The sequence below is a fragment of the Eptatretus burgeri genome, chromosome 11, assembly GCF_056783735.1.
Source record: "Eptatretus burgeri isolate ZD-2024b chromosome 11, Ebu_testis_v1, whole genome shotgun sequence".
NCBI lineage: Eukaryota > Metazoa > Chordata > Myxini > Myxiniformes > Myxinidae > Eptatretus > Eptatretus burgeri.
This window is the reverse complement of record NC_140971.1, coordinates 3865844-3881665: the sequence shown is the minus strand read 5'-3', so window position 1 is coordinate 3881665 and position 15822 is coordinate 3865844. Positions and strand designations below refer to the sequence as shown.

The window sequence follows — 15822 nt, the reverse complement described above, 5'->3', positions numbered from 1 at the left end:
TTCCTGGTCTCACCATCTGCCTCTCTGGTCTCACTGCCCTTCGCACTCCCACCCAAACTTTGGTCTCACTCCCTGTCCCCTCCACTCCAGTTTAGCATCACTCCCTCCCTCCCATGGCACCGTTCCTTCCTCCGATCTTAACACTCCCCCTTATTTTACTGTCCCTCACTTCACCTCTCCCTCCCCTTCTCCTTGAACCATCTCTGCTATCACAACTCCTCTCCTCGGTCTCATTTCCTCCATTTTATCATAACCATCATTCTCCCTGATACCCCCTCCTTCCGACCCCCTCCTCCCTCAGTCTCATCACCGAGCTGTCATCTCATTTGTTTCACGTATCCACTATTTTCTCAAATTCCTATCTTTCCTAACCTTTTTGTCTCCATCTTGCATGGTCCATCATTTTCTGATCTCACCACTGAATGACATTTAATTTCATTCCTTTTGGATTTTATTTTTCTTGCAAGTTCCAGGCTGCTTTTCTATGTGAATGAGTGAAAGAAATTATAATTATGTAAACGGTTGTGTTTTATATTTCCAACTCCAACCCCCTCTCTCCCCCGTCTCAGTTCTAATTTGACATGACTGATTTCTATAAATGCTCACCGCTCATCCCAAGTTTATGAAGTCTTTAACACTAAGGGAAGAAGTTGGGGTTGGCAGGATAGCTCTCAGGTAGCGCACTCACCTTTGAGCAGTTTAGTCTGGGTCCGATTCCTGACCCGACGATAAACTGTCACCATGGTCTTTCACAGGCAGGGTGGTGTTGCGTTATTGAGTACACCGTCCGTCGGATGGACGTTAAACCCGGGGATGATGTGTTTTGATGAAGATGTTAAACAGCCGGTGTGTTTCGATGAAGAGTCACACGGGTCATCGCTGGAATCCCGGCCAACTCAAAATTCTTGCCCTCAACTGCAGCGGCATCGCATCACATCACTGGCACTTAAGCCTGGTGTTGGTTTGTGGTTAGGGTGGCTGGCTTGGGATCTTAGAGTCCTGAGTTTGAGCCTCCTTTTTCCGCTGAACTAACACCAGGTGGGATTGACTCAGCCTGTCATCCTTCTGAGGTCAGCAAAATTAGTACCAGTGTACTGGTATAAGGGCACAGCATCAGCGGCATAGTTGAGCCCCAACAAAGCAATAGCTACCCAACAGCCAAGCTGCCATACGCCGGAAGAAGAAGTGGGATTTCCTCGTCCCCTTGAAATGATGCAACCAACACTAACTTGTGATGGAACTTCATAATTTTTAAAACGTATTGACTCACCTGTCCTTACCAGCCAGAAGATGCCAGGTTTGCGTCTCAACGCTGTGTGTACAAAGACATCGGTGAGGAGATGCTTCAGCACGCTCTGCACGGCTACAACGTGTGCATCTTTGCGTACGGTCAGACCGGTTCTGGAAAGTCCTACACCATGATGGGCCGGCAGGAGCCGGGTCAGGAGGGCATCATCCCGCAGGTATTGTTGTTGAGACTCGTTTGAGAGAAATACCGGTGGAAGTGAGAACCGGAAAGCAAAGTGTGAGATTGTCAAACTGGACCTTTTGGGGGTTTTTTTGTCCATAAAATCCGAGATGTTTAAAATGTCAATTCTACGTTCCCTCCCCTCACTCCCCCCCCCTTTCTCCCTAGCTTTGTGAAGAGCTATTTTATCGTATCAGTAACAACTCAGACCCTGATCTATCCTTCTCTGTTGAGGTGGGTTGAGTTTTGTATGTACCTGTGTGTCCTTAAGTACGTGCATCTCTTTGTCATAGAAACAACATTGCCACTTTAAGTCAATTACGTTTGACAATGTAATTCCTGTCTTGGACCGAGGGGAACCCATTCAGGTTGATGGCGATCTGCTTGCTGTATAGGCAAGGCACTGTCGACCGGATCCTCCTTTACTTAGAGGGGACTTTCTTTAGTCCCAGCTGTTTTATTGATTGATTGATCGTTTATTACATTAATTTGGGGGGAGTTTAAGATCTGATGTTCTTTGGAACAGCAGGCTATTGTGTGCCGGTACCATTACCAAATCCCAAACTCCTGCCTCTCCGGTCTGCATTGCCGATTGATGTCATTGTAGTTTGTCTGTTACATCATCATTTGAAAGAGCACTTATCGACCTTCTACCTTCAGAGCCATTTCGGGCACTCCACATTAATCTAGACGTTGCGACACCACTTCCATCTTTTGGGATCAATTTTTGCATGTTTTTTTTCTTTTCTTCTTGATTACGAATCTCCTTTATTTTGTGTGTTTGTTTGTTCGTAGGTTAGCTACAAGGAGATATACTGTGAGCGTGTTCGTGACCTCTTGAACCCCAAGAATAAAGGTCACCTCAGGGTGCGAGAGCATCCACTCCTGGGTCCGTACGTGGAAGACCTGTCCAAACTGGCCGTCACCTCTTACAAAGACATCGCTGAACTTATGGACTCTGGGAACAAGGCCAGGTGTCTCACCGTCTGCATTTCCATTGTTTCTCTATCCGTCTATGTCTGACCGCATACCCACTTAAATGTGGTTTGTTAGATGTTGTCGTCGTCTTACTGCATGAGGGTTTGCTTTTGTAGTTGCGAATTGATCGGTTTATTATGCCGTCCAGCTATCCACCATCGATTGCACAATCGTCCGACAGTATCTCTTAGTTCTTGGAACTTTGTCGTCTCGATGTTTTGCACTTTGTGATTGATTGTTTCGTGGAAGAGGCGTAAAAAAAAAAAGATTTCATCTATTTATTATGTATGCATGTTGAAAGTTCGATTGTGTATGTGTTTGTGTTTTATTTGTAACGTTTTCCACAATTGTTGGTCCTTTTTTTTTTTTTTTAAGTGTTTTTTTTAATATTTTTTTTTATTAAACATCGTTTGTGGTATTTAGGACAAACATTGCCGGACTGTAGTCTTTAACTAGAACGGCACTCGGTAGAGTGCATTCCTCCACCAGGCTGAACAGTTTACATTTTGTATCACGCTGATGCACCGGATCTGAATCCAGACCTCAACCGAGATCTAATGTCTTTGTCACAAAGAGACTTTGTCTTTGTCACACACCCAACCTGTCCAACAAATTTCGTCTGAATGCGTCCATAACTTTTTGAGATATCGTGCTCACGGTCAGACAGACAGACAAACGGGTGAAAACACAACTTCGATAGCATCGCTAAGGAAATGTGAATCCTTTTCTGAAAATGATTTCAATGGAAATCCATGTAGATGCAATCGGTTGTTCAATGTTTGAATATACAATATGACATACAGTGCCTATAGTAAGTTTATACCCCCTTTCAAAATTGTCACCTTTTGTTGCCTTGTAGCCTGGAATTAAATTTCATTAAATCAGACTTTTCCCACCATTATTTACACATCGTAACCCATAACTTCCAAGTGATAAACAAATTCTAAAAAAAGCTCAGTGAAGTTGTGTGGGGAGCGTTGATGGACAGCAATCTTCAAGTCATGCCACAGATTTTTGATTGGATTTAGGTGGTTGCTCTGACTGGGCCACTCAAGGACATTTATTTATTTGTTCCTCAACCACTCCAGTGGAGCTTTGGATGTGTGCTCGGTTCGTTGTCGTGCTGAAAGGTGAACTTCCGTCCCAATTTCAGCTTTCTTGCAGATGGCAGCAGGTTTTCCTCTCGGATATTTCTGTATTTTGCTCCATCCATTTTCCCTTCTGTCCTGACAAGTACCCCAGTCCCGACTGATGAGAAACATCCCCATAACATGATGCTGCTACCACCTTGCCTTACAGTAGGGATGGTGTTCTTTGGGCGATGTGCTGTGTTGGGTTAGCGCCAAACGTAACGTTTTGCATTTAGGCCAAAAGGTTCCATCTTGATTTCGTCAGACGACAAAACTTACTTCCAGACGCGAAGGTAAACATTTACGCAAAGGTGAAAATTTTACTTTCAGACGCTCAGGCAACAAAAGGTGAAAATTTTGAAAGGGGGTATAGACTTTTGACTGTCTATAGTTACTGTACGTGCACCCACTCTAGGTTTGTGTAGTTAACATTTTACTAGCATGATGAGTTGGCGTTACGTTGTGAAACCGATAACCATCTGTCCTAGTACATTGTCATTACACAGTTTCTGTGTGTGTGTGTGTGTGTGTGTGTGTGTGTGTGTGTGTGTGTGTGTGTGTGTGTGTGTGTGTGTGTGTGTGTGTGTGTGTGTGTGTGTGTGTGTGTGTGTGTAAGTGCTTCCTGTGTGTTTTATGAGCTTAAATCTCAGCAGCTCCAAACTGTCCAGCACGTTGCCTTCCCAGTTCCGGAACCTTCCCAGTTCCTGTTTCCAATCCTGCATCATCTTCCACTCGTAAAAGGCTTATTGCCAATACGGTCTCAGCTGTAGATCGCATGTTCTACGTTTGTACTTTTGGGTGGCAGATCTTGCAGTGTCTTTGCAATTGATGGTTCAGGAGGAGTGTAATGTTGTGTCCGTTGTGTGGTGTCGCAGAACTGTGGCAGCAACAAACATGAATGAAACGAGCAGTCGCTCCCACGCAGTGTTTACCATTGTACTAACGCAACGCCGCCGTGATCCCAACACCGACATCACCACCGAGAAGGTAAACACATAAACCACCTCAGTGTCGTATTGGAGGCCATCCACGTATGACATAATTGTGGGTGGGGTTGTGGGGTTGCTCGAGTAATTCCATCATTTTTGGATCATTGGTCAGCAGGGTGAGCATTAGATGGTCGTGGGGTTTTACTTTGTATTGTGTTAACTACCAACGTGCAGGTTAGCTGAAGATATATATATATATATATATATATATATATATATATATATATATATATATATATTTTTTTTTCTTTACTAGACACAAGAACATTCAAGTAAGAGGAGAGCATTAACTTGGGCTAATGGGGGTGGAGAAGATCATGGGCATGGGGCATGACGTGACGTGAAATGTTGCTGCACCGTCTGCTGGAAGCTCTGGAGGGAATGGTGCGATTGACCAATCTCCAGAATGAGGGCCCATAAATGAAAGAAAAGAGGAACAAATTAATTGAGGTGTGCAGTCAGCCGATATTTAATCAGGAGAGGGCTTTGGGATGGATGTGTGTGCATCCTGGTGACACTGGGAGAGTGGAAGGAGTTGGACCGAAGGAGAGATGGTAAAAATCAGAGAGGCCGCGGATCTGTTTGTCATTTGTTAGCAACAGGCCTTGTGCTACGGCATTATCGTGGGAGATGGCAATAATGTTGAGAGTTGTAGATTCCACAGATTCCAAGAGGGTGCCAGCCCATAGGGGAGATAAGTACTCCATTGAGCTACAGACCAAGGCCCTTGAGGCTGTAAGTAGCTCTGATTTTTCAAGGAAGTTCCATGACGCGTTTCGACGAGAAATGTAAACAATTTGGAGATGAAGTGAACGGCTGTACACTCGACCATGTCAGACGCCTGAACACACGATTATAGGAGTCAGCCGTGAGCTCTACCCTCGGGTTGTTGCAAACTGTCCTTCGGAGCTGCGTGATGTATAATCTCACTTTGTGGTAGTTTTTCTCTTGGTAAATTGGTGTGACAACAAGAAACGCAATTAAAACAGAAGATTGCAGTGGAATGTCTGTGAAAAGCAGAAGAAAGGTCAAACAGTAACTGAATGTTCACTTCACAAAGTAAAGTCCATTCTTTTCTCATAAAGTTCCGAAGCTTCCACCATGCCATACTCATTACACACTCACACCATGCCGTACTCATTACACACTCACACCATGCCGTACTCATTACACACTCACACCATGCCGTACTCATTACACACTCACACCATGCCGTACTCATTACACACTCACACCATGCCGTACTCATTACACACTCACACCATGCCGTACTCATTACACACTCACACCATGCCGTACTCATTACACACTCACACCATGCCGTACTCATTACACACTCACACCATGCCATACTCATTACACACTCACACCATGCCATACTCATTACACACTCACACCATGCCATATACATATTCATGGGAATTGAGGAGAAATGTTGAAATAGACTAATTTTCGGAAGATTGGCACATCTGAATACAAGAACTCCGTTTGAGCAGGAGCAGCTTTTGTCTTTCACCTGGGACTGACTGTCCAGCTCATTTCGCGAGTACGGTGCGGGGCGTGCATCCCTGTACAAGACACTTCAAGTGATCCTATTCTTGTGTTTCTCATCACGCTCGTAGCTGTTGATTAGTTTGTACATCAGCAGCATAGTATCCCACTTTACTATGATTGGATTGCTCATGGCTCTGATAAGCCACTTCACCATGGTTTGGTCACTCATTACTCACGGTATCCCACTTCATCACAGTTTCATCACTCATTCCTCACGGTATCCCACTTCTCCACCGTTTCATCACTCATTCCTCATGGTATCCCACTTCTCCACCGTTTCATCATTCATTACTCAAGGTATCCCACTTCACCACAATTTCATCACTCATTACTCACGGTATCCCACTTCACCACAATTTCATCACTCATTACTCACGGTATCCCACTTCATCACGGTTTCATCACTCATTACTCACGGTATCCCACTTCACCACAATTTCATCACTCATTACTCATGGTATCCCACTTCATCACGGTTTCATCACCCATTACTCATGGTATCCCACTTCATCACAATTTCATCACTCATTACTCACGGTATCCCACTTCATCACGGTTTCATCACCCATTACTCACGGTATCCCACTTCATCACAATTTCATCACTCATTACTCACGGTATCCCACTTCATCACGGTTTCATCACTCATTACTCATGGTATCCCACTTCATCACGGTTTCATCACTCATTACTCATGGTATCCCACTTCTCCACCATTTCATCATTCATGACTCACAGTATCCCACTTCATCACGGTTTCATCACCCATTACTCACGGTATCCCACTTCATCACGGTTTCATCACTCATTCCTCATGGTATCCCACTTCATCACGGTTTCATCACTCATTACTCATGGTATCCCACTTCATCACAGTTTCATCACTCATTACTCACGGTATCCCACTTCATCACGGTTTCATCACTCATTACTCACGGTATCCCACTTCATCACAGTTTCATCACTCATTACTCACGGTATCCCACTTCATCACGGTTTCATCACTCATTACTCACGGTATCCCACTTCATCACAATTTCATCACTCATTACTCATGGTATCCCACTTCATCACAGTTTCATCACCCATTACTCATGGTATCCCACTTCATCACGGTTTCATCACCCATTACTCATGGTATCCCACTTCATCACAATTTCATCACTCATTACTCACGGTATCCCACTTCATCACGATTTCATCACTCATTACTCATGGTATCCCACTTCATCACGGTTTCATCACTCATTACTCATGGTATCCCACTTCATCACGGTTTCATCACCCATTACTCATGGTATCCCACTTCATCACGGTTTCATCACTCATTACTCATGGTATCCCACTTCATCACAATTTCATCACTCATTACTCACGGTATCCCACTTCATCACGATTTCATCACTCATTACTCACGGTATCCCACTTCATCACGGTTTCATCACTCATTACTCATGGTATCCCACTTCATCACAGTTTCATCACTCATTACTCACGGTATCCCACTTCATCACGGTTTCATCACTCATTACTCATGGTATCCCACTTCATCACGGTTTCATCACTCATTACTCATGGTATCCCACTTCATCACGGTTTCATCACTCATTACTCATGGTATCCCACTTCACCACAATTTCATCACTCATTACTCACGGTATCCCACTTCATCACGGTTTCATCACTCATTACTCACGGTATCCCACTTCACCACAATTTCATCACTCATTACTCACGGTATCCCACTTCACCACGATTTCATCACTCATTACTCACGGTATCCCACTTCACCACGATTTCATCACTCATTACTCACGGTATCCCACTTCATCACGGTTTCACCACTCATTACTCACGGTATCCCACTTCACCACAATTTCATCACTCATTACTCACGGTATCCCACTTCATCACGATTTCATCACTCATTACTCATGGTATCCCACTTCATCACGGTTTCATCACTCATTACTCATGGTATCCCACTTCGTCACGGTTTCATCACTCATTCCTCACGGTATCCCACTTCATCACGGTTTCACCACTCATTACTCACGGTATCCCACTTCACCACAATTTCATCACTCATTACTCACGGTATCCCACTTCACCACGATTTCATCACTCATTACTCACGGTATCCCACTTCACCACGATTTCATCACTCATTACTCACGGTATCCCACTTCGTCACGGTTTCATCACTCATTACTCACGGTATCCCACTTCATCACGGTTTCACCACTCATTACTCACGGTATCCCACTTCACCACAATTTCATCACTCATTCCTCACGGTATCCCACTTCATCACGGTTTCACCACTCATTACTCACGGTATCCCACTTCATCACCGTTTCATCACTAATTACTCATTCAACGAATACCAAGTGAACCTTTGTGTCACTCTGGGTTCTGTAGTATCAATGAACAAACTCGCACCTGATTACCTGACATACCACAGCATGGCCAAGTTGACCTAATGTGTGGAATTTCCTAAAGGAGTGAATTATGAATGAGTGAATGCTCTGCCACTGCATGCAGGTGAGTAAGGTGAGCCTGGTTGACCTCGCGGGAAGTGAAAGAGCAGATTCCACTGGAGCCAAAGGAATGCGTCTGAAGGTGAATTATTTGTTTTCACATCCATGTTACTTTGGATTTCTTTTTTAATTCGAGGTTCAAAGAGTTCATGAGATGTGGCTGTTTGTCGTTTATGACACGTGATTTTGTTGTGTTTTATGATGTTTTAATCTACGATGTACCGTTTTGTAGGAAGGAGCCAACATAAACAAGTCTCTTACAACTTTAGGGAAGGTGATCTCTTCACTTGCAGAAATGGTCAGTTGCACAGCAGTGTTGTGCTTTTATTTTTACACGTTCCATCACCACGCGGGTTACCATTGCTGACAACACCATCGCCACGCTGTGTTCCACTGCCGTCACCACCATGCCGTGTCTCACCACAATCACCACCATGCTGTCTTCCACTACGCCGTGTCTCACCTCAATCATCGCCATGCTGTCTTCCACCATGCCGTGTCTCACCGTAATCACCACCATGCCGTGTCTCACCACAATCACCACCATGCCGTGTCTCACCGTTATCATCACCATGCTGTCTTCCACCATGCCGTGTCTCACCGTTATCATCACCATGCTGTCTTCCACCATGCTGTGTCTCACCACAATCACCACCATGCTGTCTTCCACCATGCCGTGTCTCACTGTAATCACCACCATGCTGTCTTCCACCATGCCGTGTCTCACCACAATCACCACCATGCTGTCTTCCACCATGCCGTGTCTCACCACAATCACCACCATGCTGTCTTCCACCATGCCGTGTCTCACCGTAATCACCACCATGCTGTCTTCCACCATGCCGTGTCTCACCACAATCACCACCATGCTGTCTTCCACCATGCCGTGTCTCACCACAATCACCACCATGCTGTCTTCTACCATGCCGTGTCTCACCGTAATCACCACCATGCTATCTTCCACCATGCCGTGTCTTACCGTAATCACCACCATGCTGTCTTCCACCATGCCGTGTCTCACCACAATCACCACCATGCTGTCTTCCACCATACCGTGTCTCACCACAATCACCACCATGCTGTCTTCCACCATGCCGTGTCTCACCACAATCACCACCATGCCGTGTCTCACCGTTATCATCACCATGCTGTCTTCCACCATGCCGTGTCTCACCGTTATCATCACCATGCTGTCTTCCACCATGCTGTGTCTCACCACAATCACCACCATGCTGTCTTCCACCATGCCGTGTCTCACTGTAATCACCACCATGCTGTCTTCCACCATGCCGTGTCTCACCACAATCACCACCATGCTGTCTTCCACCATGCCGTGTCTCACCACAATCACCACCATGCTGTCTTCTACCATGCCGTGTCTCACCGTAATCACCACCATGCTATCTTCCACCATGCCGTGTCTTACCGTAATCACCACCATGCTGTCTTCCACCATGCCGTGTCTCACCACAATCACCACCATGCTGTCTTCCACCATACCGTGTCTCACCACAATCACCACCATGCTGTCTTCCACTACCATCACCAACATGCTATGTCCCACCACTGTTACCACTATGCTGTTTTCCACAACACTGTGTTCACCCGGCATCACCACACTCTCTTCGGGGGGGGGGGGGGGGGAGGAACGCAGGCAGTGTTTTGGCAAAAGACTCGATCGAGGCCTGAAGGTCAATTATTGGTTCACGAGTCAGTAAGTGACCACTATATTCGTTATCGGTGTGTGTCTGTCTGTTTGGTAGTCGATGTAGTCGGAAAAAAAAAAATTTGAGATTTTTTTTTCTACCCTTATTATCAGTATTTCCGTCGATATGTTTGTCTGTCTGTCTGTGCTTGTCTGTATGTATGTCTGTTCGGTCCAGTGCTGCATTAATACAATGGTGATTTCGATGAAACTTGGTTGGTAGGTTCATACCATGACCTAGTTGTGTGCAAATGAGAACCGTTGCTATGGACACCACCGTTGCCAAGCAACGGACCTTTGAAATTTTCAAAAAAATCTCAAAAATTAATTTTTCCGAAAATCAAAAATCGTGCCATGAGCAACTGTGGGCAGTACATTCATCCATATTGTCAAAAAAATTCCAGCCGGATCCTATGAAAACTGTGGGAGAAGATAGACTTTGAATGAACCCTGGTCGAAAACAATAAAATATACGAAGTTCGTTATATCTCAGAGACAATGAGTCAGATTTACATGAAACTGGTATGGTAGGTTCATGGTATGTCCTAGTTATGTCTGAGAAAGAACCGTTGTTATGGTCGCTTTTGTTGGCTCATAACGGCTGAAAAACGACGAAATTCGACTTGATCGACCACCCATGTCCGCCTACCAGCTTGTCTGTCTGTCTGTCCCGAGCATAGCTCCGTGGGTTTTGATCCGATCATGATAAAATTTTGGTGGGAGGTTTATATCATGATGTAGTTGTGTTTTCCTGAGAATGGGCGTGGTGCGCCCATTATGGGTGGAGCCACGCCCAAAAAACTTGTGTTTTTAAGGGGTAGCCGATTTCAATTTGCATCTTCTCCGAGGGGGTTTGTCGAATCTGGCAGGGGTTTTCGGTATTTGGTTAGCCCAATGGCACCTGCATAGCCCCACAGAGCTTGATTTTTCATTTTCGTCCCAAGGTCAAGGTCACAAGGTCACGAACTTAAAAAATTGCGAATTTTGACATAAAAATCCATCTTCTCCGAGGGGGTTTGTCGAATCTGGCAGAGGTTTCGGTATTTGGTTAGCCCAATGGCACCTGCATAGCCCCACGGAGCTTGATTTTTCATTTTCGTCCCAAGGTCAAGGTCACAAGGTCACGAACTTAGAAAATTGCGAATTTTGACATAAAAATCATACGACCGCCCAAACTTTGAGAGCTAGGATGACAATATTTTTTATGCATAATCTTGAGGTCATTCCCCACCTAAAGTCTTGAAACCATTTTGCTCTTTCTCGAACACCTTGCCCGTGGCGCCCCCTTCAGGTTTGTTTTTTACGCTGATTTCATCAAAGGATGGATAATCCGAGGAGTGCGAAATGCCATATAGCCTATATGACGTTATATTGTTCCTGGGATGTTCCAGAGGAAGTTTTGCACCAAAGGTCATAATCCTTGACCTTTGACCTTTAAAGTTCACAAAGGTCAAATTTTCAAAGTTGTGGGAATCGAACCGGGTTTTCGACCTTCTTTGACGAACTAACTCCATTAAGCTATAGCACGTATCCTGTTTCCTTATTTTAATGTCCACAACATTGTTTTGTGACCTTTAAACTTAAAGGTTATGCAAAGGTCAAATTTTGAAAGTTGTTGAACGAAACCGGGTTTTCGACATTTTGCAGCTAATAACCCGTCACTCGTACCACATCATGTTGATCATTTTTATAACTTGGTCAAAAATTATCACATTGTCTCATCGTTGACTTCTGAAACAATCTACATCGTCAAATACCGCTCGTGAACCATTGCCGTCAAAAGACTTGTCTGGTTTAAAATTGTTTTTAATGTTTTTGTTTTTTTCCAAACGTAGCCCTCGACCTCCCTCTGGATGAAAGAGGAGGCCATGCAAAGTTTGGTTGAACTGGTTCCTTCATGGTGTGAATGCACAAATGAACAATCACCCAACCAAACAAACTTTCTTCCTTATATATTAGAACATGTAAGAAGTAGAATTGATTGATAAATCGCATGCTGTAATCGCATGCAGGGACATGAGTAGACGTCGGGGTACGTGCGCATGAATTGCAAGAACATTCGTAGACAATGGACCAACCAGTTTATGGGATGTTAACCTCGGATCGCAGCATTATGGGATGTGAGCTCAGATCATAAAGATTAACATGCGAACCCAGCATGTCTGCCATCATATTATGTCTTTTTTTGCATTCTCATTACTGATGCTTTTCTCTCATTATATTCACATTATTAATTTTTTTACTGCTGCCATGTTCTGAAGGATGGACCAAGCAAGGTAATTTGGATTCACTTCTTTCATTTTAATGTGCTGGAAAAGCAGGCCGAGGATTATGGACTGTGCAATCCTGTCTGTGGTCATGGCTGAGCTTGTACTTACAGCGCAAGAATCATATCACGACACAATGGACAAAACTGTAGGAAAGGGGATTCCAACCTGAGGTTGGACAATAATAACCTCAAACTCTGACACCAGCCATTCTGGTGCAGTTCTCCCTGCTAGGTATACACCATAGCTGAGAGAGGGAGTCCTCGCTGCCAGGTGCACACATCTTCCTGAAACAGTCCTCGCTGCCAGGTACACACCATATCTTAGAAAGGCAGTCCTCACTGCGAGGTACACACTATAGTTTTATGAGGCCATCTTCACTGCCAGGTACGCACCATAGCTTACAGAGGCAGTCCTTGCTCCCAGGTACATAGCATCGTTCAATGAGGTAGTCCTCACTGCCAGGTACATACCATAGTTTAGAGAGGCAGTCCTTGCACCCAGGTACACACCATAGTTTAGAGAGGCAGTCCTTGCACCCAGGTACACACCATAGCTTAGAGAGGCAGTCCTTGCTCCCAGGTACATAGCATAGTTTAGAGAGGCAGTCCTTGCACCCAGGTACACACCATAGTTTAGAGAGGCAGTCCTTGCACCCAGGTACACACCATAGCTTAGAGAGGCAGTCCTTGCACCCAGGTACATAGCATAGTTTAGAGAGGCAGTCCTTGCACCCAGGTACATAGCATAGTTTAGAGAGGCAGTCCTTGCACCCAGGTACACACCATAGTTTAGAGAGGCAGTCCTTGCACCCAGGTACACACCATAGTTTAGAGAGGAAGTCCTTGCACCCAGGTACACACCATAGTTTAGAGAGGCAGTCCTTGCACCCAGGTACACACCATAGCTTAGAGAGGCAGTCCTTGCACACAGGTACACACCATAGTTTAGAGAGGCAGTCCTTGCACCCAGGTACATAGCATAGTTTAGAGAGGCAGTCCTTGCACCCAGGTACACACCATAGCTTAGAGAGGCAGTCCTTGCACCCAGGTACATAGCATAGTTTAGAGAGGCAGTCCTTGCACCCAGGTACACACCATAGCTTAGAGAGGCAGTCCTTGCACCCAGGTACATAGCATAGTTTAGAGAGGCAGTCCTTGCTCCCAGGTACATACCATAGTTTAGAGAGGCAGTCCTTACACCCAGGTACATAGCATAGTTTAGAGAGGCAGTCCTTGCACCCAGGTACACACCATAGCTTAGAGAGGCAGTCCTTGCACCCAGGTACACACCATAGTTTAGAGAGGCAGTCCTTGCACCCAGGTACATAGCATAGTTTAGAGAGGCAGTCCTTGCACCCAGGTACACACCATAGTTTAGAGAGGCAGTCCTTGCACCCAGGTACACACCATAGTTTAGAGAGGCAGTCCTTGCACCCAGGTACACACCATAGTTTAGAGAGGCAGTCCTTGCACCCAGGTACACACCATAGCTTAGAGAGGCAGTCCTTGCACACAGGTACACACCATAGTTTAGAGAGGCAGTCCTTGCACCCAGGTACATAGCATAGTTTAGAGAGGCAGTCCTTGCACCCAGGTACACACCATAGCTTAGAGAGGCAGTCCTTGCACCCAGGTACATAATATAGTTTAGAGAGGCAGTCCTTGCACCCAGGTACATACCATAGTTTAGAGAGGCAGTCCTTGCACCCAGGTACACACCATAGCTTAGAGAGGCAGTCCTTGCACCCAGGTACATAGCATAGTTTAGAGAGGCAGTCCTTGCACCCAGGTACACACCAGAGCTTAGAGAGGCAGTCCTTGCACCCAGGTACATAGCATAGTTTAGAGAGGCAGTCCTTGCTCCCAGGTACATAGCATAGTTTAGAGAGGCAGTCCTTGCACCCAGGTACACACCATAGCTTAGAGAGGCAGTCCTTGCACCCAGGTACATACCATAGTTTAGAGAGGCAGTCCTTGCTCCCAGGTACATAGCATAGTTTAGAGAGGCAGTCCTTGCACCCAGGTACACACCATAGTTTAGAGAGGCAGTCCTTGCACCCAGGTACACACCATAGCTTAGAGAGGCAGTCCTTGCACCCAGGTACACACCATAGCTTAGAGAGGCAGTCCTTGCACCCAGGTACACACCATAGTTTAGAGAGGCAGTCCTTGCACCCAGGTACATAATATAGTTTAGAGAGGCAGTCCTTGCACCCAGGTACACACCATAGTTTAGAGAGGCAGTCCTTGCACCCAGGTACACACCATAGCTTAGAGAGGCAGTCCTTGCACCCAGGTACATAGCATAGTTTAGAGAGGCAGTCCTTGCACCCAGGTACACACCATAGTTTAGAGAGGCAGTCCTTGCACCCAGGTACACACCATAGCTTAGAGAGGCAGTCCTTGCACCCAGGTACACACCATAGCTTAGAGAGGCAGTCCTTGCACCCAGGTACACACCATAGTTTAGAGAGGCAGTCCTTGCACCCAGGTACACACCATAGTTTAGAGAGGCAGTCCTTGCACCCAGGTACACACCATAGTTTAGAGAGGCAGTCCTTGCACCCAGGTACATAGCATAGTTTAGAGAGGCAGTCCTTGCTCCCAGGTACATACCATAGTTTAGAGAGGCAGTCCTTACACCCAGGTACATAGCATAGTTTAGAGAGGCAGTCCTTGCACCCAGGTACACACCATAGCTTAGAGAGGCAGTCCTTGCACCCAGGTACACACCATAGTTTAGAGAGGCAGTCCTTGCACCCAGGTACATAGCATAGTTTAGAGAGGCAGTCCTTGCTCCCAGGTACATACCATAGTTTAGAGAGGCAGTCCTTGCTCCCAGGTACATAGCATAGTTTAGAGAGGCAGTCCTTGCACCCAGGTACACACCATAGTTTAGAGAGGCAGTCCTTGCACCCAGGTACACACCATAGTTTAGAGAGGCAGTCCTTGCTCCCAGGTACATAGCATAGTTTAGAGAGGCAGTCCTTGCACCCAGGTACACACCATAGTTTAGAGAGGCAGTCCTTGCACCCAGGTACACACCATAGCTTAGAGAGGCAGTCCTTGCACCCAGGTACACACCATAGCTTAGAGAGGCAGTCCTTGCACCCAGGTACATAGCATAGTTTAGAGAGGCAGTCCTTGCTCCCAGGTACATACCATAGTTTAGAGAGGCAGTCCTTGCTC

At 45.7% G+C, this 15822-nt stretch overlaps 1 protein-coding gene across 7 annotated transcripts in view; it reads left to right on the top strand.

The window, feature by feature from the left end:
* LOC147016332 (kinesin-like protein KIF1A) overlaps positions 1 to 15822 on the top strand; it is a 108178-nt gene that overhangs the window by 31926 nt on the left and 60430 nt on the right. For 4 of the 7 annotated variants that reach the window (XM_085847737.1, XM_085847738.1, XM_085847741.1 and 1 more), the window contains exons 4-10: positions 1284 to 1463; positions 1637 to 1702; positions 2264 to 2442; positions 4452 to 4563; positions 8664 to 8741; positions 8892 to 8957; positions 12626 to 12640. In XM_085847737.1, the coding sequence (XP_085703863.1) occupies positions 1284 to 1463; positions 1637 to 1702; positions 2264 to 2442; positions 4452 to 4563; positions 8664 to 8741; positions 8892 to 8957; positions 12626 to 12640 (696 nt within the window). The remainder of the gene's footprint in view (positions 1 to 1283; positions 1464 to 1636; positions 1703 to 2263; positions 2443 to 4451; positions 4564 to 8663; positions 8742 to 8891; positions 8958 to 12625; positions 12641 to 15822) is intronic. The other 3 variants (XM_085847740.1, XM_085847743.1, XM_085847742.1) reach the window with 2 other exon arrangements.